This window comes from Carassius auratus, chromosome 17 (genome assembly GCF_003368295.1).
Source record: "Carassius auratus strain Wakin chromosome 17, ASM336829v1, whole genome shotgun sequence".
Lineage (NCBI taxonomy): Eukaryota > Metazoa > Chordata > Actinopteri > Cypriniformes > Cyprinidae > Carassius > Carassius auratus.
Window position 1 is genome coordinate 4894969 of NC_039259.1, and position 26266 is coordinate 4921234.

Here is a 26266-nt window from a genome sequence, read left to right on the forward strand (position 1 = left end):
TGACCCATAGAAAATCCAGTTTGGCGCTGTTTGACAGTGCGCGCGCGCGCTTCAGGCTTATGGGCTCAGAAAAAGTGCATCATGTGAGAATAGAACGCCAATGAAATGTTTACCTGGCAGAGCCTTAGAGCAGTGGCGTGTCCACAAGGGTGGCACAAATGAGCTTTGCCACTCCAGTTGCCGTCCCAAAACAGCGTATGGGATCGAAGTGCATTGAGAGCGGAACATCGTGATTTTGACTGAAAAAGGGTTTTTTGAAAGTCAGAGAATTCTGCGACTTGCGACTGCGATTTCTGCCGAGGGTAGTATATTAATATTTTTGGTTGTGGACGATAAAAATGTCTCCACGATCTGCTTTTGAAGAAATATTGTTGTATTGTGCCGCAGCGCACATTCTATCAGCTGCAGTTCTGGCGCCACGGAATTAATATAATACACTAACATAAGTGTTAACTTAGCGGTACTCTCACAGGATACTGCACTTATTCACATTTTTTTTTAATCCTTACTGCTTATTTAAAAGTTTTATTCGTGTGCTTTTCTGACATTCGGTTTTTTCTAAGCACAAAGCGCGACACGAAAACGAAAAAGCCCTTCAAACTGTGCCTGATTACTAAGTTATGTTCTGTGCTAATACTGTCGAAACACACAAGGTTTATGTATTGACTAAGTTAGATATGTCTATAATGAAAGTAAACAACTGAAAGAGGATGTATGTATGTATGCATGCATGTCTTAAAGGGACAGTAGGCAGTACATGCTGCCGTGTGAATTAAAGGGATAGTTCCTCCTAAAATTGAATTTCTGTCATTGTTTATACACTCACATGTTGTCCAAAACCTATATTAACTTCTTTCTTGTGCTGAACACAAAAGAAGATATTTTGAAGAATCTGTGTAACCAAACTGTTGCTGGTCCACATTGACTTTGATAGTAACATACTCTGGAAGTCACTGTGAACCAGCAACTGTTTGGTTTTCTACCTTCAAAATAACGCTTATGTTTAGCAGAAGAAGGAAACTCATTCAGGTTTTTTTTTTTCACTATTAAAATTTTTGGGTGAATTATTCCTTTAATGTTAATAAAACACAAAACCCACAGAGAAAAATCACTCAATACTCTTGACTGAAAAAAAAAAAAACTTTAATACAGTTGCTTTAGGAATCAGTGTATATAGTGTTTTATTTTTATATTTGTTCATTTTTTTTTTAATGCTCCTGCTAAATACATCTCTTGTACCTGAAAATAAAACAGTTTGTTTGTATAATATCTGTATTTTTAATGTGTATCTTTGTTCTCATTTTTTTAATAACTAAGATAAAATAATGACAAAGATTTTTATCTTCACCCATGCACTTTGGCCTAAATATCCCCCATACTTTTTCATATTTTGTTACCTTAAAATGCTTTATAATAGGGAAATTAGTTTGGCTGTGATGCTCAAACAGCTTGCAAAATAGAAAAACCAACATGACAAAGAATCAGGATAAAATCATGATTTCTAAAAAAAAAAAAAAAAAACAGACTTATTAGATTTTTATTATATCACCCACCCCTAGCTGAGGGAGAACAAACCCATACAGACTCCACAGCCCCGTAAAATAATAATTACATTTGCCTATGGCAAGCACCACTAATCACAAATAAAATTAAATAAACAAATAAAATAAAAATAAAACCATGTTTAAAAATAGCTATGTTGCCTCTGCTAATGACATCATAAACTCAATTCTTATAGTTTCACAAAAATAGCTTTTATTTCAACTCTTCTTACCCCCTGTTGCCTAATATGTTCCCTTTTATCTAGGCCTACATGTTTATATTTATTCATTTAGCAGACACTTTTATCCCAAGCCACTTATAACCAGAGAATACCATTCAAATACTGTTGTCATACTGTTCAAATGAGCATATGCATTTTTTTTTTACCAGGGGCCGCATTCACAAAGAAACTTAGAGGCTAACTGGCGAATTTATGGTAGCACCTACGTCTGGAACAGCTTAGAAGAAACAAATTAATTTACCTCTTGTCTATACAAACGTGACTTCAGATTCATTTTAAAAAAGCCTACTTGTGTAGCAAGTCTTCTCACAAGCAAACACCTGTCACTCATCATCAGGCAATCACCGTGATCTGTTCTATATATGAATCTGTGAATAATAATAATAATATCATCATCATATTATTAATGTTGACCGGGTTTAACCAACTTTTATGTGACAGCCCTATAGTCTAATAGCCTGTACCTATCTCTGGGTTCCTGGCTTAGAAAAAGATATGCACTAAAACAGATTGTGTGTAGTATAGCTTAATCTTGCGCTCAATTTTTTCAGTTGTTTATGTTGCCCCCCCAAAAAAGCCAAATGCCCCCCCAAACATGACATCCTGGTAACCCCTCTGTTTTGAATGAGTACATGAAGTTATAAAAAAAAAAAATAATTAAACACTAACCTATTTAAAGGGGGGGTGAAATGCTATTTCATGCATACTGAGTTTTTTACACTGTTAAAGAGTTGGATTCCCATGCTAAACATGGACAAAGTTTCAAAAATTAAGTTGTACGTTTGAAGGACTATTTCTGTTCCAAAAATACTCCTTCCGGTTTGTCACAAGTTTCTGAAAGTTTTTTTTCGAGTATGGCTCTTTGTGACGTTAGATGGAGCGGAATTTCCTTATATGGGTCCTAAGGCACTTCTGCCGGAAGAGCGCGCGCTCCCGTATAGCAGAGCACTGAGAGCACAGGCATTCACTTTTTAAAACATTAAGGGACCAGTGGACGGAGTTTATTTTTAAAGAGCATCGACAGAGTTGTGCAAGTGTTTGTGTTTGTTCCTTGCATTTCGAAGATGCTTGTTTTACAAACAAGGCCCAGTTTGACGACAGATTTTGCGTATCGTTTTTTTCTTAAGGATAATGCAATCCCAACGAAAAAGGGTCACGATCGTGTGTTGAAACCGCAGGCGGTGAGCTTAAAATGTCTCTTCCTCCTTGTTAGTGCGTCCGCCTCCCATGCCGGAGACCCGGGTTTGAGCCCCGCTCGGAGCGAGTCATTGCTGCTGCTGCTCTCGTCCAGTTTCAGCCTCGGGATCTGATTCTGGATCATAAATAAATGGCTGAATTTGACTGTTAGCCATGGTTTGTTTTGGATGATGTTTTTTTTTTTTTCTCACGGTAATGTCACAACTTCCAAACGCTCTCAACGCAAAAGCCTACTGGCGCTCGTGATTCTTTAGCTCCGCCCACACGTCACGCCTCCAGCCGGACTATTTTTCTCTTATAAATATAATAAAACTAAAGACTTTTTGGAGATATGAAAGATGCACTACTACTCTATAGGTACTCAAGATTAACAGGATATTGAGTGAAAATGAGCATTTCACCCCCCCCCCCCTTTAAATTTTGGGGTGAATTTTTCCGTTAATTTAAATAAAACACCAAACACAAAGAAAAAAAAGATCACTCAATACTCTTGACTGAAAAACTTTAATACAGTTGCTTTAATAAGAATCATTGTATATAGTGTTTTATTTTTATATTTATTCATTAATAAATAAAACACTGTTTATTTTATTTGTATATTATGTGTATTTGTAATGTGTGTCATTGTTCTCATTTTTTAATAACAAAGATAAAATAGTAAAAAATATTTTTATCTACACCCACTTCAGCCTAAATATCTGCCATATGTTTTCATATTTTGTTACTTTAAAAGGCTTTGTCTTTGTAATAGGGAAAATAGTTTGGCTGTAATGCTCAAACAGCTTGCGAAAAACAAACAAACAAACAAAAAACAACATGACAAAAAATCTTGATTAAAAAAAATGATATAAAAAAAAAAAAAAAAAAGATTGTGCAAGCGCATATTCATTTATTTTTTGCTATTCTTTCTTAAGTAGTTTCACTTTCTTGGATTAACATTACAGCTAGAAAATTAGGTGCGGTCACTTTAAGACACAATGCATCCAATTATGATACACATTCGATTTCTTTTTCCACTGATTAGATTCACTTATGATAACCAACATTTTTTTTTTTTTTTTTGAAGATTCTCTCCAAGATGGGTATTTTGATGTAATTTTGTATGTATTTGTCAGTACAAGAGCAAGAAGTGGCAAAATCATTGCACCAGTAATTTGAAACGCTTCCCTTTTGCATGCGGTCTTGTTTTGTAACAGATTTTTTTTTTTTTTTTTTACTTTTTTTTTTTTTTTACATAGGGGTGTGGCTTACGGAAATACAAACTAGTCTGTGTGGTTTGTCTTTGTGTAATAAACTGAACATAAGAAAATACTTCACTAAAAGCAAGTCTAAATGGACTCCTTTATTCTCCTATTCACACTGCTTTATCTAAAAGGTAATATTTTAACTTTGTATATCTTGCTGTGATTCCATTTTCTACATTTTCTACATGTTCTACATGTTGACCAAATGTGGATTTCTAATAGACGGCATAACTGTTTTTGATTTTGTATTTCCAGCAGATTTCAGTGACGGTGTTCTGATCACTCAATGGCCGAAATACATATCCAGTCTCCCAGGCTCCTCAGTGGAAATGCACTGTTACCAGAATGATACAGACTATGATTACAAATACTGGTACAGACAAATAAAAGGTGAAGGACCAGTGCTTATTGGGAACTACAATTTTAACTCTCCCACTTATGAGCAGGGTTTTGACACCAGCTTCACAATGTCAGGTACAGAGACAAAGCACTGGACCCTGAAAGTGAATGTCAAGGAGGGGATTGATGCTGTGTATCTGTGTGCTGCTAGTTACACAGTGAATTAATTACAATAAAATATACAACAAAAACTCTTTGGATGTCAACCTGCAATCACACCTGCCTCAACCACAAAGAAATGAACCCATATCTGTACAATCAGCAGAACAAGAGAACTTGCAAATGTAAATGTCATTCTTGATGTTTTGCTCCTCCCTTCTATCAAAAAATTAGCATCAATGTCTCAATGATGTGATACAGTCAGTAGGGGGAGATGTGACTATTTTAATGCACAAGTTTTCCTCTCTCTGTCTTTGTTAAAGTCACTTTCTCTTGTCACATCATATGTGGATGACCAGAGTTATCATAACCTTAAGAAGGAATTTATTTGATGTTTAGATTTTTCCTCTTTAACCTAGGTAACAATTAATTTGAGATAGCAATATTAGTTTTTTAATTATTACTTAATGGACATTTTTCCAAATCGAAGTGGAATACTTCTGCTTTCTTCTTCGACTATTTTCACAGGGAAATATTATTTGCAAATCAAAATGATAAAACAGAGATGGTTGGCCAACAGAATATTTGAATAGCATTGGATTGCTAGCGAACACTGGCTCATGTTAAAATATTAAATGTCTGCACCCCAAGAAAAGCAGCAAAGACAATCATTTTGTACCCGCTCAAGTGTTTGATTAGTTCAAATTTGATTTAGTAATTTTTTTGTTTTAGATTTTATTATATTATTCGAAAGCAAAGACTTTCAGAAATGCAAATAAATGTAAGTTCAGAATAGAAACATAACTTTGTTGTTTAGATCATAAATAATATGACAAATAAAAGTAAAACCAGGCAATCTCTGTTCCCCTCTCAGTTCAACGTGCTTGATAAGTGTTTTCTTTAGTCATAAGGCAAAAATGTTACTTTATGTTGGTCAATATATTTCTTGCATTGTAATCTTTTCACAGTTAATTTCACCATAAACAAAAGCTAATTTAGCTATAAAATGACAGTAGAAATGTAACTTAAGATAAAACTTTGATATGAAGTAAAGAACTGGGGATGTAGTAGGGCCAACAGGGGGAGATGTAGCTCTTAAACACTGGCCATGACAGTTACAACGTATAACAGTCTTCTATTTCATTCTCTATCACACAGTGAATCAGAGATGTGTGAGCTTACCTTTGGGCTGGGCATTTTCCTCATCGTGTTTTTAAGTATGATAATAAAGCAATATAAATAAGCTTTTTAATCAATTTTGAACGTTAATTTTCAGAATGCTTTCTAACTCGACTAATATTTTCTCCCCAGGGATTGCAAATTGTGTCAAATTTGAGCAGACTCAACCCTTGATTGCCAACCAAAGTAGCGAGGCACAGATCAGCTGCAAACATGACGACAATACCTTACTTACCATGTTATGGTATCGACAACAGAACATGTCTCTTGATCTAATCGGCTATAGTTACGCTAAATCTCAACCGAACAATGAGCCTGGATTTACAGATCGGTTCACACAAACTAGACATGAAACAACGAATGGATATCTAACCATCTCAAACCTTGTTCAGTCAGACTCGGCTATTTACTTCTGTGCTGCCAGTACACAGTGCTGCAAAATCTGTTTTTACTGACAGAAAAACCCTCTGCCCTATCTAGGATATGTTTCTCCAATTTATGTTTCTGTAAAATATTGAGTGGTTAACCACTATCAGGTGTTATAAACCATGACTAACTGCCAGTATTAAATTCCTTTCTGGTGCCGATAATATGAGAATATAATGCAAGCAAAATAATAACTATTTATATTAATTATGACACATTGGAAACAAAAAAAGCAAGTGGGAATTCACTGAGAGTCCGATTTACTAAAGGAATTATACAAACCAAATGTTTTTTTGCCCTCCAAAAATATGTGCTGAACACAATTTGCAATAAACAATGATCACTTAATGTCAATGCTGCTATTTGAAATGGCTAGTTAAAAATGTAGAAATTAGGTTTAAACATTCAGAAGTTGCATTTCAAATCCTATTCAAAATCATTATTTTCATTTTTGCATGACATTTGTGATAATGCCAGACACTTTTCCCCCCCCACATTTGTTTGAACAATGGTCACCAGTCGTCATCTGCTAAGCACAGCCAGCCCCTCCTTTCAGAGGCAGCTTGTTAGCTTACACTTTTGCTTTACTTTTTTGCATTCTACTTGATCTGGCTCGATCTGGGAGATGAGGAACAACCGAATCACAATACTTTTCCTGAAATGGCTCCTTACAGTTTGTCAAAGTGAGTGTCGCATTTGCAGAATGGCCAGAATGTCTGAACTACTGGACTACTGAAATGATAAAACGTTAAATCCTTTTTTATTCATTCAGTGCAAACAACACGCTGAACACATGCTGGTCAATTATACACAACTTTTATTGCTTATAATATAAGTCCTGTCTCAGTGTTATTTGTCTGTCTCCTGTTTTTATCTCTCTAGGTCAGACACCAGCTCACATCGTGCTTCAGTCAACACGTTTCGTATCGGCGCTACCAGGAGATAATGTGACTTTCAGCTGTAGCATGGCAGCAGGGGTTAGCATGTCTAGCTACACTATGTATTGGTACAGGCAAGACCATTATGGACAAGCTATACAGTTTATTATAAAAGAGTATGATATAGAAACACAGAACTATAAAGCCATTCTAAACACAAAAGACAACACGTTCAGCTTGATTGTATCCAAACTCACTGCACAGGACAGTAGCACATATTACTGCGCTGCAAGCCACAGTGAAGCCAGACCTGTGCACGCTCTTACAATAAGCATGTGATATCATTGACACCTGGTGTTAGAGAAACTTTGCTCTAAGGATGTCCTTGTTGAGAACCATTGTGACTTCAATGGATATAAGACATGTACAACTCTTTAACCCATTGGTTGAAGTCTTGGGGAGCTACTAAATAAACTAGCAATGACAGTGAGCCAAAATTGTGTATCTTTGTTTCTGTTAAGACTGGACAGGCAGTGAACTTGTTTAGTGAGTCTCAGTTGGATGGTTCACATAAATAGTTTCAAATGAGAAGTCCTTAGTTTTGAAAATGTATATATGTGTGGTTTGAAAAGTATTAGTTAGTAAGAAACTATATAAGTAGTTCAGTGAGTAGTTTGTCTGCACTGGAGAGATGTGTTGTTGGGGTGTGTGCTTTAAAAAAAAAAAAAATTCTAACAGGACGTTGACATCATCTGTCATACCCCAAAACTGCACAGGAAGTCAGTCACAGCATACTGAGTGCATCTCGTTCATTTATGGGACAATATGGAGCTCATCTGGTTCATATTCACTTTACTGCTGACTGTCTGTAAGGCTTTTGGATTTAGATTTTTTTTCTTCTTAACCTTTTTATATATTAATTTACATTCCCGTGTGAAAAAGTAGTACACTTTAGCATACTTTTAAAAGAGTACTTTCAGAAATACTCCTTTAAAAGTTATACTTGTGAAGTGAACGTAATGGACATGCGCTTCATTGTATGCTATTTGCAATTAAATTAAAATGATTTATAATATAAAATAAACTTAAATGCATTTTTTAACATCTTTAAATGTGATTATTGTCTCTGCTAACCCAAATATAGTTCAAAGTAATTTCTATGGAAACTTGTTATCTATTTAGAAATACTTTTAATTGCACATTTTTATGATTAAGTTTAAACATTTAAAACATATATCAACTTCACATATAATACTAATGATGGCATTAGTAATAAAAAAGGTAGACTTTAACAGTGTACTTAAATTAGTTAAGAATTAAATTGCATTCACTTTAAATGGACTTAAGTGGCCTCTTATTTCAATAATATTATATTATCAGCAAGCACTTTTTTAATGCTGTATATTTTTAAGGTTTGACATACACTGCCAATGCACATTCAATATTATATAGCACACTTTTTTTCACAAGGGTTACCAACAATTACAACAGTTATCTTTATCTTCTTTATCAACTATTCTGTTTTCCAGATAAATCCAATGGAGAAATCCGCCAAGAGCCAGAAATCCTTGCCAACAGGAGTTCAGATGTGACATTGACGTGTCAACATGATAATTCTGACCATTACAGATTGTTCTGGTACAGGCAAGCAAAGGGGACTCCGGGTTTGTCTTTATTGGTATATTCTGCTGGCCCAAATCAGGCAGATATTGAAGAACCATTTAAAACTCAAAAGTCTAAGTATGCAGCCACCCGTCCTGTAATAACGATGTCCACGCTGCAGATTAACAGACTAGAGACTGAAGACTCAGCTCTCTATTATTGTGCCACGAGCACACAGTAATATATTACAGCTGCACAGCTAAACAACAACCACAAAGTTAACACTGCGCCGTGCATTCCTCTCTCATTTATGATGTCATTTCCTGTTCCTTTTGATCATAGACTCACTAAATAGGAAAGTCAAAATAAACCTAGAAGGGGTGAGAGACAGTAAGGAGCGGATTGTTCTCTTTCACGTCATGGGCCTGCTTTGTTTGGGGTTTATTTTGCTGCTAGTTATTAGTAAGTCAATCCAGACTATTTTGAAAGTCAAACATCTATTTATAAATCAATATTTTTGGTATGAAAATTGTTATAATACATGTTTTCTACCCAACAGATTCATTAGGAGGAATAACCATCATTCAGAATGATCAAGTTGGTAAAACTGAAGTGATTATTGAACGGGATAAACAGGTTATTTTAAAATGTAACCACGATGATGGCAGCTATTATTATATGTACTGGTACAAACAGACAGGTCAAGGTGAACTGTCCCTTGTTGCTATTTCCCTTGCTAAAGATTCAACAGAAATAGTTGCCCCATTTTTTAAAACAAAATACATAATGGAACGTCCTGAAACTAAAGAATCTTCACTGGAGATCAAGGATCTAGCAGCGAACGACTCGGGTATTTATTTCTGCGCCTCAAGTATTGCACAGTACCTTAACTTATCCAAGCACCTGAACAATAACCTCAGCCTGAGCCACGATGATCAGAGAGAAAATACATTATTATCAAGCTGGTTGTGGGATATACTTTCTTTGATCTCCCTTTCAAATTTACAAAATTCATATGCACACCCTTTATTCAATAGTTGGAGGAAAGATGACATAATATAAATCTAAAAAAATACCATATATTATTTATAGGATCCATGCATGTTTATTAATACATAAAATGTGTATTATATATATATATATATATATATATATATATATATATATATATATATATATATATATTTTATATATATATTTTATATATATTTTATATATATATATATATATATATATATATATATATATATATATATATATATATATATATATATATATATATATAAAATCTGTAATATTTCAAAGATCTAAATCTGAGTGAATGTCTGTGGCAATGTTTATGAAGTGAACATAATTTGGTTATACGGACCCTTTCCGCAGGGTGTGATTGAGAGTCTTCATCCCTAATCACCAGCACCTTCACTATCTGCAACTTGTGAAAAGACTGCACAAAACCAATTCACACATTCACTGTCTGGTCTTGTTTATGTTAACTTCCATGATGAATATTACAGAATATGACATTATCATAGACCAGTGGTGAGACCTCGTTCCAATGAAAGCATGGATGGGAGAAAAGGGTCAGATGTTATGCAAACCACACCAAATCACTATACTGAACGATTTCTAAAGGACCAGGTGATACTGTAGACTGGAGTAATGACTACTGAAACTTCAGCCTTGTCAGTTATTCAGTTACTGTGTTTAGTAATGAAAATGTGTTTTGAATGAATTGATAAGTGTGTGAGTCATCTACTTGTGCAACAATGTAACCTAAAGTAAGAGAAACTGAAAAGTCCTTGTCTCTAATGTGCACAAACTGACAGTTTGTTTGGAACAAATACAGACAACTACAAACCAAGTGGTTTATCAGATTTATAATTATGAATTACAATTCATATTTTCAGTGTTGTAACCTATTTTCATTTTCATATGTATTCTTATTCTTATTCCAGAGGCTCTGAGCATAGACATGTTCATCACGCTTGCAATTTAATTATCATTTAATGTTTTTAATGTAGCAGAGTGCTCTTCTTGCAGTATTGCTCCATTAACAGTTTGCTTTTAGAAAAGAGCAGTACAGTTTAATATGATTTGATCATCTTCTGGATTAAAGATCATATGCTGACCTCTGCAGGATGAAATGAGCAACTTTAGTTATGCTTTTATACTCTATTTACAGCAGCAGATGGCATGATGATGCATTCAGTTCCTGATATATATTTCGTTACGTCACCACTGTTGTCTGATTATGCAATCATGAGCAATAAAGTGCTTTAACGTTTGCGTTGTTTTTTTATTAGTTTAGCATGTCTAATTGCCACATTGGATCAATTAATCATTATTTTATTAAGGTATCATATTCTAGAACACTGTTACTTACCACTAAGAAAATATTTTTCAGGTTTTAATTGAAATGATGCTGTATGTTATGTTAAGAATGATTGAAATGTTTTATAATCACTTATCTTAAAGACGGGAAACACGGTTCAGTGCTTCACAAACTGCAATATTACAAGCATTTATGTTAATTTCTTTCACATCTAGATTGTTTGTGGAGTCTTTAAGTTAAACAGTTATAAGTAAGTAAGGAAGTTGTTAATTATGAATCAATTCATGTTATGTAGTTTTACATCATTTTGAGAAAATATAAATATTGCTTTGGCATTATAATAGAGTAGCAGTACTGCATTTCTTTAGCTGAAACTTTTATAGATAGTGGCATCAGGTGTTTTATTGCAGTTATTCATTTACTTGGAATTCTTTATGGAATAAAGATGCATGTAGAACTTTTTTTTTTCAGGAAAAACTGAACACTGGAAAGGGCAACAACATGAGCACAGCACTGGTTTTGTGAGGATGAGTTTGACTTTTTCAGACTTTTTAAGAGTTCTGAATATTGAATCAGTACATTTGATTAATTAGAGGTGAATTTGACATTAATTGAACATTTATTTCATTTCTTATAAATCTTTTATGGCTGTTTCATAGAAAAGGGGAAATATAATTCAATCATTCAGAATTTTTTGTAAGATTTTTGTGAGTGTCTGTTGCTCAAACATTGAACAGATACAGCTCTTGTCATCTCTCTATACATTGTTTGATGAGGATGTGGGAGGGGTCGGCAAACTGTCATAGAGACATTTTTAGGTGGAGGCATCTGCACCTGCCCAAATTCTCAGTAATCACAGAAATAGCAACACAGACTGTATACAGATAGACATAAAAACCAACATGTGCAAGAGAATGATGAAAAATAAAGATAAAATGGGGGTTGGGGGGAGAGTGGGGGGAAAGAGAGAAGGAGAATTTTGTGTTTTTGTCTAATGTTTTAGCACCGTGGGGACAGGGGGCCACGGTGATACATTCCCATAGAGCCGCTGTACAAAAACCTCCCTCCATGTAAAGTCAATTAGACAGAGACAATGAATACAAACACTGCAAACATTTCTCATGGATTTCAACATTAAATATAATGGATATCTAGGAGAGAAGGATTACTAATATTTTGAATAATTACCACATTTTTTATGAATTTGAACACATTTTATCAGCAGTAAATACATGTATGGATACCCGAGGTTGGACTTGACAGTTATTTGATCATTTTCCTTGTAGGGATATCAAAGTCTATTTTGGATTTGCATGCTTTTATGTAAAACAGGCTCCTGGGAGACAAATATTCTGGAATTTTTACATGATTATGGAAACAAAATGGAATTCTAATGCAAATTTTGGAGTAGTCTGAAGCAATGTGCCTCTGGCTGGCAAGCATACTTTGGAAATGGAACAAAACTGACAGTTTTAGGTAAGTTTGGTTTAAATGGTTTGGTTTTTAGTGAAGTTTACCTATGTGACCTTTACCTTTTAAACTCTATTTTGACTAAACTATGACAGCAGTAGGAAAGGGGCCTCCAAATCAGACCCAAATGTTTCAAATAATTTGTACCATAGCTTGTGTCGTAAGTTTGCGCATACCATCTCACTGTGACAATGCTTATCAAGCACACTTTGGAAATGGAACAAAATGACCAGTTCTAGGTAAGAAACACTTTTAACTATGCTAATATGTAGGCCTACATGGGAATATTAGACAATAAACACAAACTTTCATTGAGCTCAAGTTGTTGATGATCGTCTATTAAGGATAAACTATGCTGAAATATTGTGAAAAAATACAGCGCAATTTCAGTATTCGATTTGAGACCGTTTTTGACATGACAGTCGTATGCTGTGCCAATTATGAAGCCTATTTCGGTAACGGCACCAAATTAACAGTTCTTGGTAAGTACTACTTCTGCTTCAGTAGGAAACCTTTACAAATATACTGTGCAACTGTTTTATAAGTTGATAATTTCAAGCAACATGATTGAAAACATAAAATGTGCCATTTGAGAGTACAGAGGATTCAAACGTATCAAAGAACTAAAGAAACGCACTGTGTGTAGATTTAGTTAAATGTAAGGGTTATGAAGTTCAAGTAATTTTATCAGTGAGCCTGCATGCTGTGCTTTGGAAACAGCCAGGCTATTTTTGGTGAGGGGACAAGACTGACTGTTTTAGGTAAGACATTTCTTTTTTGTAAATGTAAAAGACTAATTCAATGCAAGCAATGTGTTTGCTACATACAGTTACCAATGAGAATTGAATAATATAGTTGAGTAAGGTTATGTGAGACAGAAGTTTGTGATACTGTGGTGATACTCTGTGCTCAAACACGCCAGCATATTTCGGAAACGGCACCAAACTTACTGTTTTAGGTAAGAAAAACAATGATTCTGAATATAAATCTTGTATAAATATTAAGTGAAATGATGCAAAAGCATCGGAAATGGTTGACAAAGTAGTATCTTTATTATGTCTCGTGACTACTGTTTTGCTCAAATTCAGCTCTTGGCTTGTTTGTGACGTTCAAGATTTGCATATATTGTTAGCCATTGAGTTTGTATTAATTTTCTATTCAGGACGTTAACATTATTATAGCTAGTGTGGTTTAGATGCAGTTTAGTTTTTTACAGTCGGTTGACATCAGTGTAATCAGTACAGTCCTGCACACTTTGGCAGTGGAACTAAACTTACAGTGACAGGTGAGACATTTTTTGACTGAATTTACTGAAGAAATATTATTAGGTGCTGAAGTTTGAAGATAATTCTTTTGGAAATAAGTCTGTGACCAGCCATTGATCAGTGTCCAGACCTGGCAGATATCCTAGACATTTTATTAGTGCCTATGTGTGCTGTGTCAACTACTGCTCAGGCTCATTTTGGCCAAGGAACAAAGTTGACTGTACTTGGTAAGAAACCCATTTAATACTGTTTAAATGGCAATGCTTAATTAAATATGAGGCTTCTAATCAAAATTGCTAATTAAATGCATTCTGATGTTTATTTCTGACTCAAAACTCTTTATTTTGAGTTTAGTGGAATTAATGATGGCATGTAGATGGTATTAAGAGTAGAGGAAGTTTTATCTGTAGCATAGAATCAATGTGAACAACTACGACCCTGCATACTTTGGTAATGGCACCAAACTCACAGTACTAGGTAAGATATATTTTGACTTTTTTTGCATAGTCTTCTGCATCATAGCAAGAAAACTAAGAAAAAAAATCTAAGTTCAGGGATATTATTTGACACTGGGATTTAAAAAACCATCTTCCTCAGCATAGATTAAACGGCTAAGCATTTCTGAGCCTCAGTGTTTAGACAAACTCTAAGACTTCAGTCGATAAAGTCAGAGTAATTTTATTAGTGCACGTGTATGCTGTGACTCTGGCGGAGGTCAAGCTTTCTTCGGCAATGGAACAAAGTTAACAGTTCTTGGTAAGGCATAAAATAAAAATTACATTACTAAGCTGACCTATACAAGAATGTTTAAACAATACTATGATTTTGTAATGCATGCGTAGTAGTTCAACTAAGATGTTTTCTGATTCTTAACACTTATTAGAGTTAGACAGCATGCTTAGGCAATTGTTTGTCAGTTGCCATAATGTAGTGTAACTAAAGTTACTAAAAGCAAAAACAGATAAAAATGTAAGAAAGATCTTGAGGAGGTTTCATCGGTTGCATAGAATCAGTGTGAGCAGTACGACCCAGCATACTTTGGCAAGGGCACTAAACTTACAGTTCTAGGTGAGTAAACTGAGTATATTTATGTTTAGGCTTCAAAAATGTTAAGTACATTATTTAGAGATAAAATAATGCCCTATGTGTATGACATAGACTTTAAAGACATTAGTATTTGCTATCTTGAGTAAATTTGTTAGTGCACATGTGCACTGTGACACTGGTGCTTCTCAGGCTTACTTTGGCAACGGAACAAAGTTAACTGTACTAGGTAAGAAAAATCTAAATTTTTGAATTATGTTAGATAATTTGAGTGGGAAAGTCTACACTATACTACACTAAAGTCTTGACTATAGCTGAGGTTTTGACTGTAGCTTAGTATCAGTGTGAACACTGGCAGTGTTGCATACTTTGGCAATGGCACTAAACTTACAGTTCTGGGTGAGTAATTTGAGTTTTTTTGTGTAAAAATGTAAGTCAGCATATTGCAGAAATGTGATGTTCAGTTATTTTTTTTTATTTTAATATGCAACTTTCTAAATTATGCTGCTTGTGTGTTATATTTATGAAATGACACAAATGAGCACAATTGGAATAAGTAATCTAAGTAAATTAGCTCAATATAATCAAGAAGCATTCATGGGGCATTCACGTTTAAAAAAATGCCTTGGATTTGGCATCCTGAGTGAATTTGTCAGAGCCCATGAATGCTGTGCTCTGGTACTTATCCAGCTTATTTCGGCAATGGAACAAAGCTCACTGTTCTAGGTAAGAATATTCAAAATTGTGCCTGTTATTTCAATGATTGCAATAGACATGCCTATATTAGACAGTACAGCACAATGCGCTGAATTATGTCAAATGGAGGCTAGTAACAATTTACTCTAAACGTTGCTGTGTGAAATATACAATTTTATTACATTTAAATTTAGCTAAATTGAAACAATTCTCAGTAACACTGAGACAAACTTTCCCTAAAATGTCTTAAAAAGCTAGACACATTGAGGTAAGTAGAATCATTTCTGATTTTGACTATCTGAGGTATTAACTGTTGCAAAGAATCAGTGTGACCATGGGTAGTGAAGCACACTTTGGTAACGGAACTAAGCTTACTGTCCTGGGTAAGTCATTTGTATAATATTTCTTAACTTACTAGTATATTTAGGAACATATCTTGCTTATATGATGTTCAGGTCTAAAAGTAGATTCTTTTTGAGAGCTTTCAAAATTATTGTTTTTTTTTTTTGTATATCTCTCTGATGTATCACTAAAATTGTAAATCATTGTGCTTAAATGATTGTTCTATAGTAGATATTTACAGGACACACAAGTATAAAAACTATGCTAGGGCTTTAGCATTTGGTGTCTTGGGTAAATTTGTTAGTGCACATGTATGCTGTGCCACTGGTTTGGGTCAGGCTTATTTTGGCAATGGAACAAAGTTAACTGTACTAGGTAAGAAAAATCTAATTTCCATACAATAATAATGTTTGATGATGAGTGGCAAAGTCTATATGATCTTGACTGTAGCTGAGGTTTTAACTGTAGCTTAGTATCAATGTGAACACTGCCAGTCCTGCATACTTTGGCAATGGCACTAAACTTACAGTTCTAGGTGAGTGATTGAAGTATTCTGTGTTATATGCAAAACCTTAGCAGGATATACAAAAATGTAATTATGCGATGTTCTGTTATTTATCGACTTTAATATACAATGAATCTTCTAAGTTATGATGTTTGAGTGTTACATTTATGAAATGACTTAAATGAGCAGACTTGCCATAAAGAATCTCAGTAAATTAGTTGGATGTAGTCAAGCAGCATTCATGGGCGATTTAAGCTAAAAAGGGACTTGGATTTGGGATCCTGAGTGAATTTGTTAATGCACATGTGTGCTGTGACACTGGTGGTAGTTATCCAGCTTATTTCGGCAATGGAACAAAGCTCACTGTTCTGGGTAAGAATATTCATGCTATTATACCATTTTCATGCTATTTGATTGATTGCCATATACATCTTTATGCAAGACAAGGTGCAAGGAACTTATGACAAATTGAAGTCAATAAAAAAAAAAATGTTGCTCTATGATATCTACAATTGAAATTAATAAAATATTACCAGAATATTTCTGAAATTGCTAGCATATTTAGGAACACACAATGCTTGTCTGACATTTAGGTCTAGAAGAAGGTTATTTGGTGTCTTGATTGAATTTGTTAGTGCACATGTGTGCTGTGTCACTACTGGCCAAGCTTATTTCGGCAATGGAACAAAGTTAACTGTACTAGGTAAGAAACAAAACAGAACAAAAAAAACCTTCTCTATAATGTTAAATTGATTGATATTGATAACATTGGAAGTAATTAACAAAAGTGAAATTGATACAACAAATCAAAAATGGATGAATTGGGATTGGATGAACAGGCAGTTCCTGAGAATCTTATTATATCTTATAAATGAGGTTAGATGTAGTTGGATAAGTGGAACTGTTTTTATGAATCCAGCTGCAGCTGAGGTTTTAACTGTAGCTTAGAATCAGTGTGACCTTTGGCAATCCTGCATACTTTGGCAATGGCACTAAACTTACAGTTCTGGGTGAGTAATTTGAATATTATGTGTGAATTGTAAAGCTTATTATGTTACATATGTTTTCTAAGATTGAGGAGAAGGTCCAGGCTTTAAGACATAGATAAACTAGGATACGTGGCAGTGTTCACATGCTCTGCAGTATTTCTGAGGTTTTAACTGTAGCTCAGTATCATTGTGAACACTGGATATCCAGCATACTTTGGCAATGGCACTAAACTTACAGTTCTGGGTGAGTAATTTGAATAGGCCCATAATGTGTAAATCATAAAGCTTAATATTTTTAAAATGTGATCTAAGATTGTACAATAGGTCTAGTCTTTGAAAATGTAACTGGGATACGTGGCAGTGTTCACATGCTCTGCAGTATATTTGAGGTTTTAACTGTAGCTTAGAATCAGTGTGAACAATCTTAGTCCTGCACACTTTGGCAACGGCACAAAACTAACGGTTCTAGGTGAGTCAATTAAATATTATGCTTGATATTCATAACCTAATATTGTAAAAGGATATCTACAATTTGGGTGTTCTCATGAATCAGAAAAACTGAAAATATGTGCTGTCTTAAAAATTAAGTTTGATGAAGTGGGATAAGTGGCAATGTTCACATGATCTCCAGTGCAGCTGAGGTTTTAATTGTAGCTTAGAATCGTTGTGAACAATCGCAGTCCTGCATACTTTGGGAATGGCACTAAACTTACAGTTCTGGGTGAGTAATTGAGTATCTGATATTTAATGATTTTAACGTATTTTGTTAGATTATCTAAAATGATGCTGAACTGAAAAACTTGGACAAGCTAATCCGTCTTTTACAAAAATAAATAAATAATTGGATAAGTGGAAGTATTCACATGCATCTGGATTATAGCTGAGGTTTTAACTGTAGCATAGAATCAGTGTGAACAATGCCAACCCTGCATACTTTGGCAAAGGGACTAAACTTACAGTTCTAGGTGAGTAAATGGAACATTCTGGTCTTTAAAACTGTAATGATTTTGATATTGCAAAGTTAAAATAGTATATTTTAAATAAAGGTGTCAATTAGAAAAACTGGAGTAAATCATTTGTCTTCAGGAACAGAGTTAAATATAGTTGGATAATGTTTCCATGATTTCTGTTATAGTTGAGGTTTTGACTGTAGCTTAGAATCAGTGTGAACTATGGTGATCCTGCATACTTTGGCGATGGCACCAAACTTACAGTTTTAGGTGAGAATATTTGTTTGCTTGTGTTTCTGGTATTTTATCAGTTTGTAAATTCCAAGAATTTTTGTGTAAAAATGTGACAAAGTCCTTTTTTCTTCATAAAAACTGTAATAAGTGAATTGTGTATGTTGATATGAATTAATCAGAGACAATGGCATAAAAGTAAAACATTGTCACTGTTCACTAGTGAAACTTAGCTGAGAGTTGAGGTCTGGTTTGGAAGAACTAGAATGACAGGTTTAGATAATAGTCTGCATTAAGACAAGCTCTCTGCCTTACTATCACTCAAATTGTTCATCATTTTCAATATGGTGATATGTAAGCTTGATGTTTTTCTAAAAAGTTATAATAAATTCATTGTGGTACTGATAAATACGCATGAATATGACACTCAAATGTCAGTGGTCTACAGCATTTTATAACATTTATATTTTGAGTGTCATAATCATGCATTGTAGAATGAAATCAGATTAAAGTGATAGGAAGAGTTTTACTGTAGCTGTTGAACAGTGTGAACAACAGACCTGCATACTTTGGCAATGGGACCAAACTTACTGTTCTGGGTAAGAAAGTAAATCATGATTTATTTATTTATTATTATTATTTGATAATACTTTAGTTTAATGAGCAATTCTCCCTTATAGCTAGTAGTTGCTTGTTAGCATTGATTATACTAGCATACTGGGTGTTTATTAGTGCTTATAAAGCATATGGATTTGCATGATCATATTTTTCATCTCAATCGCATCTCATCTTAATCCCACCCCATGCAAATTTAACAACTATCTTACTAACTATTAACAAGCAACAAAATAAGAGTATATTGATGCAAGAGTTGTAGTTGATGGTTAGTTAATAGTGAGAGTTACATTGGAATCGCACCTAGCTGTTCTTTACTCTTCCTGTTGTGCACTACTGTATATATAAAGATTTTATAAGCATGTAGTATTGCTGATATGCTTTATGCTTTATGAAGATTTTTGCTATGAGCTCCATGTAACTGAGAGCTGGTGAGTACAGAAACCTTAGTTGCATTAGTTGTATGTGGTTTTCCTGTTGAAGAAGCAACTTCTCTTAGTGCACTTTTTTTTTATTGTGTAATAGGGTTATAAATGGTATTGTAGTTTTTTTTTACAATAACAACAACAATAACAGTCATCATCATCATGATCATCATCATCATCATCATCATCATCAAACTGCAAAATTCTTCAGTTTAAGTTTAAGCAGACTGAAATGTCATGGGGAAAATGTTCTTCAAAATTATTTATGTGTATGTTTATATTAATATTTTGTTACATATGCTTAGAATATTAATGGCATTTGTTCATGTTCTTTTACAGTATCTAATGATGTCAAAAAACCAGAAGTAAAAATTCTAAATGTGACGGGCTGTACGGAAAAGGTCACTCTTGTGTGTGTGGCCGAAAACTTCTACCCAGACCATGTGAGCATACAATGGTCAATTGGAAGCAAGATTATAACAGAGGATGTAGCGACAGACCCTTATGCCACCCAATACAATGAGACAATGTTCCGCATATCCAGCAGACTTAAAGTCCTTAAAAAAGAATTCACAACAAAATACACATACAATTGTACAGTGACCTTCTACAATGGAACAGTTTATCAGTACGAAAGTGCTAATATTACTGGAACTGGAGGTATTTCATTAGAAATACATTGAAAGAAAAAAAAAATAATAAACTTCTGTCTGTAAATACAATACATTTTGCAATGAATGCTTAAAGTAATTTTTTGATTTTAATATTTGATTTCTATTTCCAGGGGGTGCATATGAACCAGGTAAGGTTTGCTCTTTTCTTTTTTAATGTCTATTTGCAAAAGACAAATTAGGGTCAAACATTTATCAATTTATGCATTTGATCTTTTAATCTCCAGAAGATTATTTAAAATCATCAAAGACGATTAAGCTGGCATACGGTGTGTTCATTGCTAAGAGTGCACTGTATGGCCTTGTCATCTTTGTGTTCGTCTGGCGAAAGGTAAGGATGATAAACTACTAATTATAATCCATATTTTCAAACACAAGAGCTGGAAGAATATTAACAACATAAGCATTAAATGTTTGATCACATGTATATGTTTATACAATATAAAAATACACACATTATATGGATGCGATAGACAGATAGATAGATAGATAGATAGATAGATAGATAGATAGATAGATAGATAGATAGATAGATAGATAGATAGATAGATAGATAGATAGATAGATAACCATCTCTCTCTCTCTCTCTCTCTCTCTCTCTCTCTAAATGTTTTAATGTTTATGCAATTTTTGTTTCAGGGTTCCTCTGGAAAATGAATGAACTAAACAGAAAAATCATTTACTCCAACCTGAAGAGATGCTGTTTTCATACAACTGATTTTATTTTATTTTATTGCTTATTTCTCTCCTTCTGAAGTGTTTATCTCAATGAAAGCCTGCAGATACTTCAGATCAGATTAATCATAAAATCTACTTTTTGATTATATATTATTCTTTTGCTTGTGTCCTTGCTACTGTATTTAGTGTTAATTTGATTTGATTCTAAAAGAGACTTCACAGAGGTCAATATAATTAATTATTCTTCACTATAAAAGCTACTGTATTTTGTGTTTAAATAAATTTGTTTCACACTTTAATAAAATAAAATCTTACACATTATCTGGAAAGAAAATTCTCTTTTTTTTTATATATAGTGACATTTTTCACCAGTTAGCTATTTTGATAGCTTTTATTTTTGCTGTACATCAATCGGTAGAGCGTATAGCATTAGTTGTCAGATTTGATTCCCAGGGAATGCAAATAAACTGAATACCTTGAACTGCTTTGAATAAAAGCATCTGCAAAATGCATAAATGTAATAGTCAACAATAACTTTTTTAGGGCTGACAATGATCTCCCAACTGCTTTCAATCATGTAACAACATGGTAACTGATGTATCTAGTTGATTATATCCTGTAGCTTATGTGGTCCTTATATTCTCAGAGAGGTGAATACACAGCTGTTTCTAATCACTAAAACATTGCTAATAATTCTTTAATTGTACTGTTCTATCAGCTGAATAAAAATGAAGCAATAGAAATCTCATTGCACACATAGATTATCATTTATTGACATTTTAGACTCCCACCGCTTAAATAATTGGATAAACCAATCAACCATTTTTCTTATAAATAACTGAATTCTGCAGAACTGTACCTGAACACCTATTTCTAAAAAAAAAAAAAAAAAAAAAAATAATAATAATATATATATATATATATATATATATATATATATCTCCCAAAAGGTATAGCTACCTCATATATGAAATAAGTTAAATAATACATTGTTCAAAATAAAAATACAATGTTTTTAACCACTGCCAAATTAAAGTACAATTAATGATTAACTACACATATTGGATGTTAAATGTTTAAAAGCAATTACAGAAATGATACGAGCAGTGAGGTTAGTTCTCAGAAAATTTCTACAGCTGTCTGCAGATGATATTTGGCTTGATATTTCATCAACCTTTTTTCTGTTTTGATTGTTCCTGGGGCCACTGTATGCATTTACCTTTTTAATTATAATTTTTTTTGTTGTTAATTTTAATTACTGTTAAGATCAAAATGCACAATTAAATGCACAAAAATGCCCCCCAAAACAACTGAATTTCGGTCTGCTATACCTGCTGCTCAGCAGAGGCCTCTGGGTAACAGCTGGGAGGCCGCTATGGCTTTCATGGTCTCAAACTGAAAAGGGGCCCCCAAAAACAGTGTACCATTGCCCATTATTAGTTGCTAGTTGTTGAGGTTTGGGTAATGAGATAAAACATCGTGTACTAGCTACGCACAACTAGAATTTGGAGAAGGTACCAAACTGACGGTTCTGGGTAAGTCCGATTTTTTTAAGTTCAGAAATTGTAGTAGTAGATATGATGACTTGTTTGATTTGTGAAATGTAATAAAATGGGTCATATTATATGGGTAATTGAAAAATGGATTGAATACAGAAAATAAGAAGTGCATGGGCCATAACAAATTATTTATCTAATGTAAAATGTTCATTTATTAGTTAATAAATTAATGTTTATTTATTCTATAAAATGTTTTTTATTAATCATGTGTTAATCCAAAATCTATTTTCAATGAGAAAATAAGGTAACATTTCAGAAGAAACAACTTAAGTCCACAAGTATGTCCTTAAAAGTAAAAATAGAAATATTTAAAATAAGTTACAGGTGTACGACTACAGAATAACAACTATTTGGAACTGTACACAAACCAAAGCATCTAAACATTTAAATGTATGTTTAAACAAAGCAGCTTTATAAGTTGTTCTGCACATTTCTTTCGATGGATACAGTATTCATCCACATACAGTACTGACATAAAATATCCTTTTAATTCAAAACGAGTGAAAGTAACAATTCATGAAAGTGTTGCCGTGGACAGTTTTGCAATCATTTCAAATAAATGAATAAATAAACAAATTCATCAGCCTTTGCTGTGACTGACCAATTGAAATAAAGCATTTAATTAACGCGTGTTATAATTACATAGTAATTGATGCAAATTAATCTTCCTAATTTTCTGCTTTCAATCTTTCTTTCTGAAGCTGCAAACATCACTCTACCTAAAGTCAAGATCCTACCACCGTCTCCAAAAGAGATCTGTTCCCAGGACAAGTCAAATGATAAAGGTTTAACTTTAGTGTGTGTGGCCTCAGGCTTTTATCCCGATCATGTGAGTATGTTCTGGAAAGTGAATGGCATAGAGAGACAGGACAGTGTATCTACTGACACCTCAGCCCGACAGGACAAGACAACATTGATGTACCACATCAGCAGCAGAATAAAAGTCAATGAAACTGACTGGATGGATCCCAAGAGTAACTTCACCTGTACCATCAAATTCTTCAACGGAAAGGAAGATGTCAATGTCACAACCACCATAACCGGTCAAAAAGGTTTGTGAAAGTGCACCAAATGTTACAATCAGGGTCAATAACTGCATATAACAAGTACGATTCAGGGACAAATCAGCTCCAGCTCTGAAGACAGTAGATATCAGTAAATACATAAAATAATACATTTGCAGATGACCCTTTCTTTAAGATATTTATATGTTGGAGTGCGACTGATCGTGCCTTAATAGTATTTCGGGCCACTGTATATTCTAAGTCTGAGACAGCAGATTTACTGATAGTTTAGTTGTCTAATTTGACAGTCTTTGTGTTTATGTCTTTAAGTGCTGTAGCTGACATACTTGTTTTCCGTGTTTTTAGTGAAGCCGAAAGGATTGAAACTGCTTGGCTTTGGCTACATCCTATTCCTCTGCAAAAGTCTGCTGTATGCGCTGGCTGTGGCTGGTGTGGTGTGCAAACTAAAGGTATTCCTCATAACTATTGAGCACATCTCACACATCAAATATGCATAAACAGTATATTAATAAATACATATGATTGATATAATAGATCCTGTAACATGATGTGAATTTATTACCCTACAGCGAATTAAGAAGAAACAATTACCAGAAGACTGAGATACGTTGACAATTTGTCACAGGCCAGAAGTGACTCTCTTTATTATTTACAAGCTGTGTAAAATATCTGTGTATTGCCAACAATTTACTAGATTCATGTGTCTTATATTTGTGTATGCGACATCAAATCACACATATTATAAATGTTTTTCAAAGCTTTAAAAGGGGTTAGTGACTTGAGTTACAATAAAATGCTAATTAAGTAGAATGATATAAACAGTTTCGGGTTCTATTTTTGTGCTATGACTAAAACATTCTACATTTACGTAATTTGAAGGCTTTGTTTTATGAGAAACAGGATATTTGCATGTTTTTTTTTTTTTTTCATTGGAAAATCAGCACCTTTGGAAAGTGTGGGTTGTTATCTCAGTTATGTAAGAATCTTCCACTGCAATAAGAAACATAAGACTTTTCATGTATACTGAGACATCTACATTTCTCATAATGATTTTTGAAGCTTTTCTACAATTCCTGGAACAAGCCATCTACAAAGTAGTACTGCAACTGAACAATGTGACTGAACCTGAAAATAACAGCACTGTCTTGATTTTGTTAATGCATTTACATTTTTTTAATAAATAAATAAATAATAACGTGTTTGTTTTCTGCTTGAAAATGTGAAGCGTTATGCTACTTTGAATGGTGTATGGATGATTTTAAGTGCTGTACTGCTGCAGGTTGCTGTAGATGAAAGCAGGATGTGGTGTCAGATCTTTGCAAGCAATGTGGAGGTGTTGGGGAGGATGTGGTCAGAACGTTCTCGAGATGTTCGAGCTCCATCCTGCATCTTTCACACACCTGCTGCTGCACACAAGCCTCAAAGCTCACACACATCTTCAGACGAAGCCAATAAGAGCAAAGAGAGCTGTTGAAAACTGGTGCAGAAACGGGTGATTCATTCGAGACGCATGTTTGCAGGTTATTCTGTCAACAGTCTGCACCACACACCCCCACATCTGTACTGTTTTTCTGGAACGTTGAATGCATTCATCATGAATCAGTTGCTCAGTCTGAGTAATCTAACACATTAAAATGTCGTTAGCTCTTCCAGTAAATGATGTAAAGCAATGTCTAATTTTAAAATCTAATTCTGTTATTATCTTGTTTGATAATAAGGAAAAGCTCCTGTTAATCCTCATGAAATGTGTCAAAAAAATAAAATAAATTCTAAACATTTTAGAAATGATTTCATTACTTTTATCTCATTGTAATGAGAACTGATTATAACAAAATGTCAACATGTATCAAAAGTCCTCTATGAAAAATGTCAAATGCTGCAAGATACCAAATGTATATTTTTGTATAATGTATTATCAAATGTATAAAAATTCTGAATATATATATTATATATATATTGTTCTGTTAAAAGAAAGGGTTAATACTGCAATAATATAATTCAAATGTGTTTTAATTAGGCCAGAGGAACCTATTACAATGATTATATTAGAGATTCATTTTGAATTTATTATTATTTTCACCAATTAATCACTGGGGTCTCTGGGACTCAAAATATAATTCAATTAAATTCAATTCAATTTATTTCAAGTTTATCTGTCTAGCGCTTTTCACGATACAAATCGTTGCAAAGCAACTTTACAGAAAATTAAGTTTCTACAATATATTTAGTGGTAGCTTATTTGTGGTGCTGTCAGTTAATATGGCAGAAATGTAAATATATTTATATAAAAACAGTAAGCTCAATCTTCAACACAAGGGATACATTTTAAAGATAATTTTTTACACCTCTTTCAATCAAGCAGCTTCTAATGTGGCCTCAAATGAACCGATCTAGCCTTCAAATGAACTCAAAAAGCAGTTTTGGTCCCTGAGTGTTTTTGTACAGCTTTCGCTGTGGTCTGTTATACTGTGGGGACTGGCTGCACAGAACCAAACAACAGAACCAACATCTGTTACACTCTCGGACTCCAGCACTATCTGAAGAAGCCCTGGTCTGTTAGATGAGAAATCCCCATCTTTTTCTGGATCCACATTTCCTACACCGAGAGAAGTGAACATCAACTTGAAACCATCTGTCGGGGTCCAACGGTACCAGTAGAGGT

At 33.9% G+C, this 26266-nt stretch overlaps 1 protein-coding gene and 1 long non-coding RNA gene across 2 annotated transcripts; both read left to right on the plus strand.

The window, feature by feature from the left end:
- Positions 1 to 4264: 4264 nt before the first annotated feature.
- Positions 4265 to 24797, plus strand: LOC113117844 (uncharacterized). Its single transcript, XM_026286771.1, has 9 exons — positions 4265 to 4355; positions 4480 to 4781; positions 14285 to 14351; positions 20011 to 20331; positions 20456 to 20473; positions 20570 to 20673; positions 23238 to 23631; positions 23950 to 24053; positions 24174 to 24797. Exons 1-9 carry the CDS (start codon positions 4313 to 4315, stop codon positions 24204 to 24206), a joined length of 1386 nt encoding a protein of 461 aa, XP_026142556.1. The 5' UTR covers positions 4265 to 4312; the 3' UTR covers positions 24207 to 24797.
- LOC113117020 (uncharacterized) lies at positions 7739 to 9679 on the plus strand. Its single transcript, XR_003294116.1, has 3 exons — positions 7739 to 8073; positions 8735 to 9269; positions 9367 to 9679. It is a non-coding gene; the product is annotated as an uncharacterized LOC113117020 (long non-coding RNA).
- Positions 24798 to 26266: the final 1469 nt, after the last annotated feature.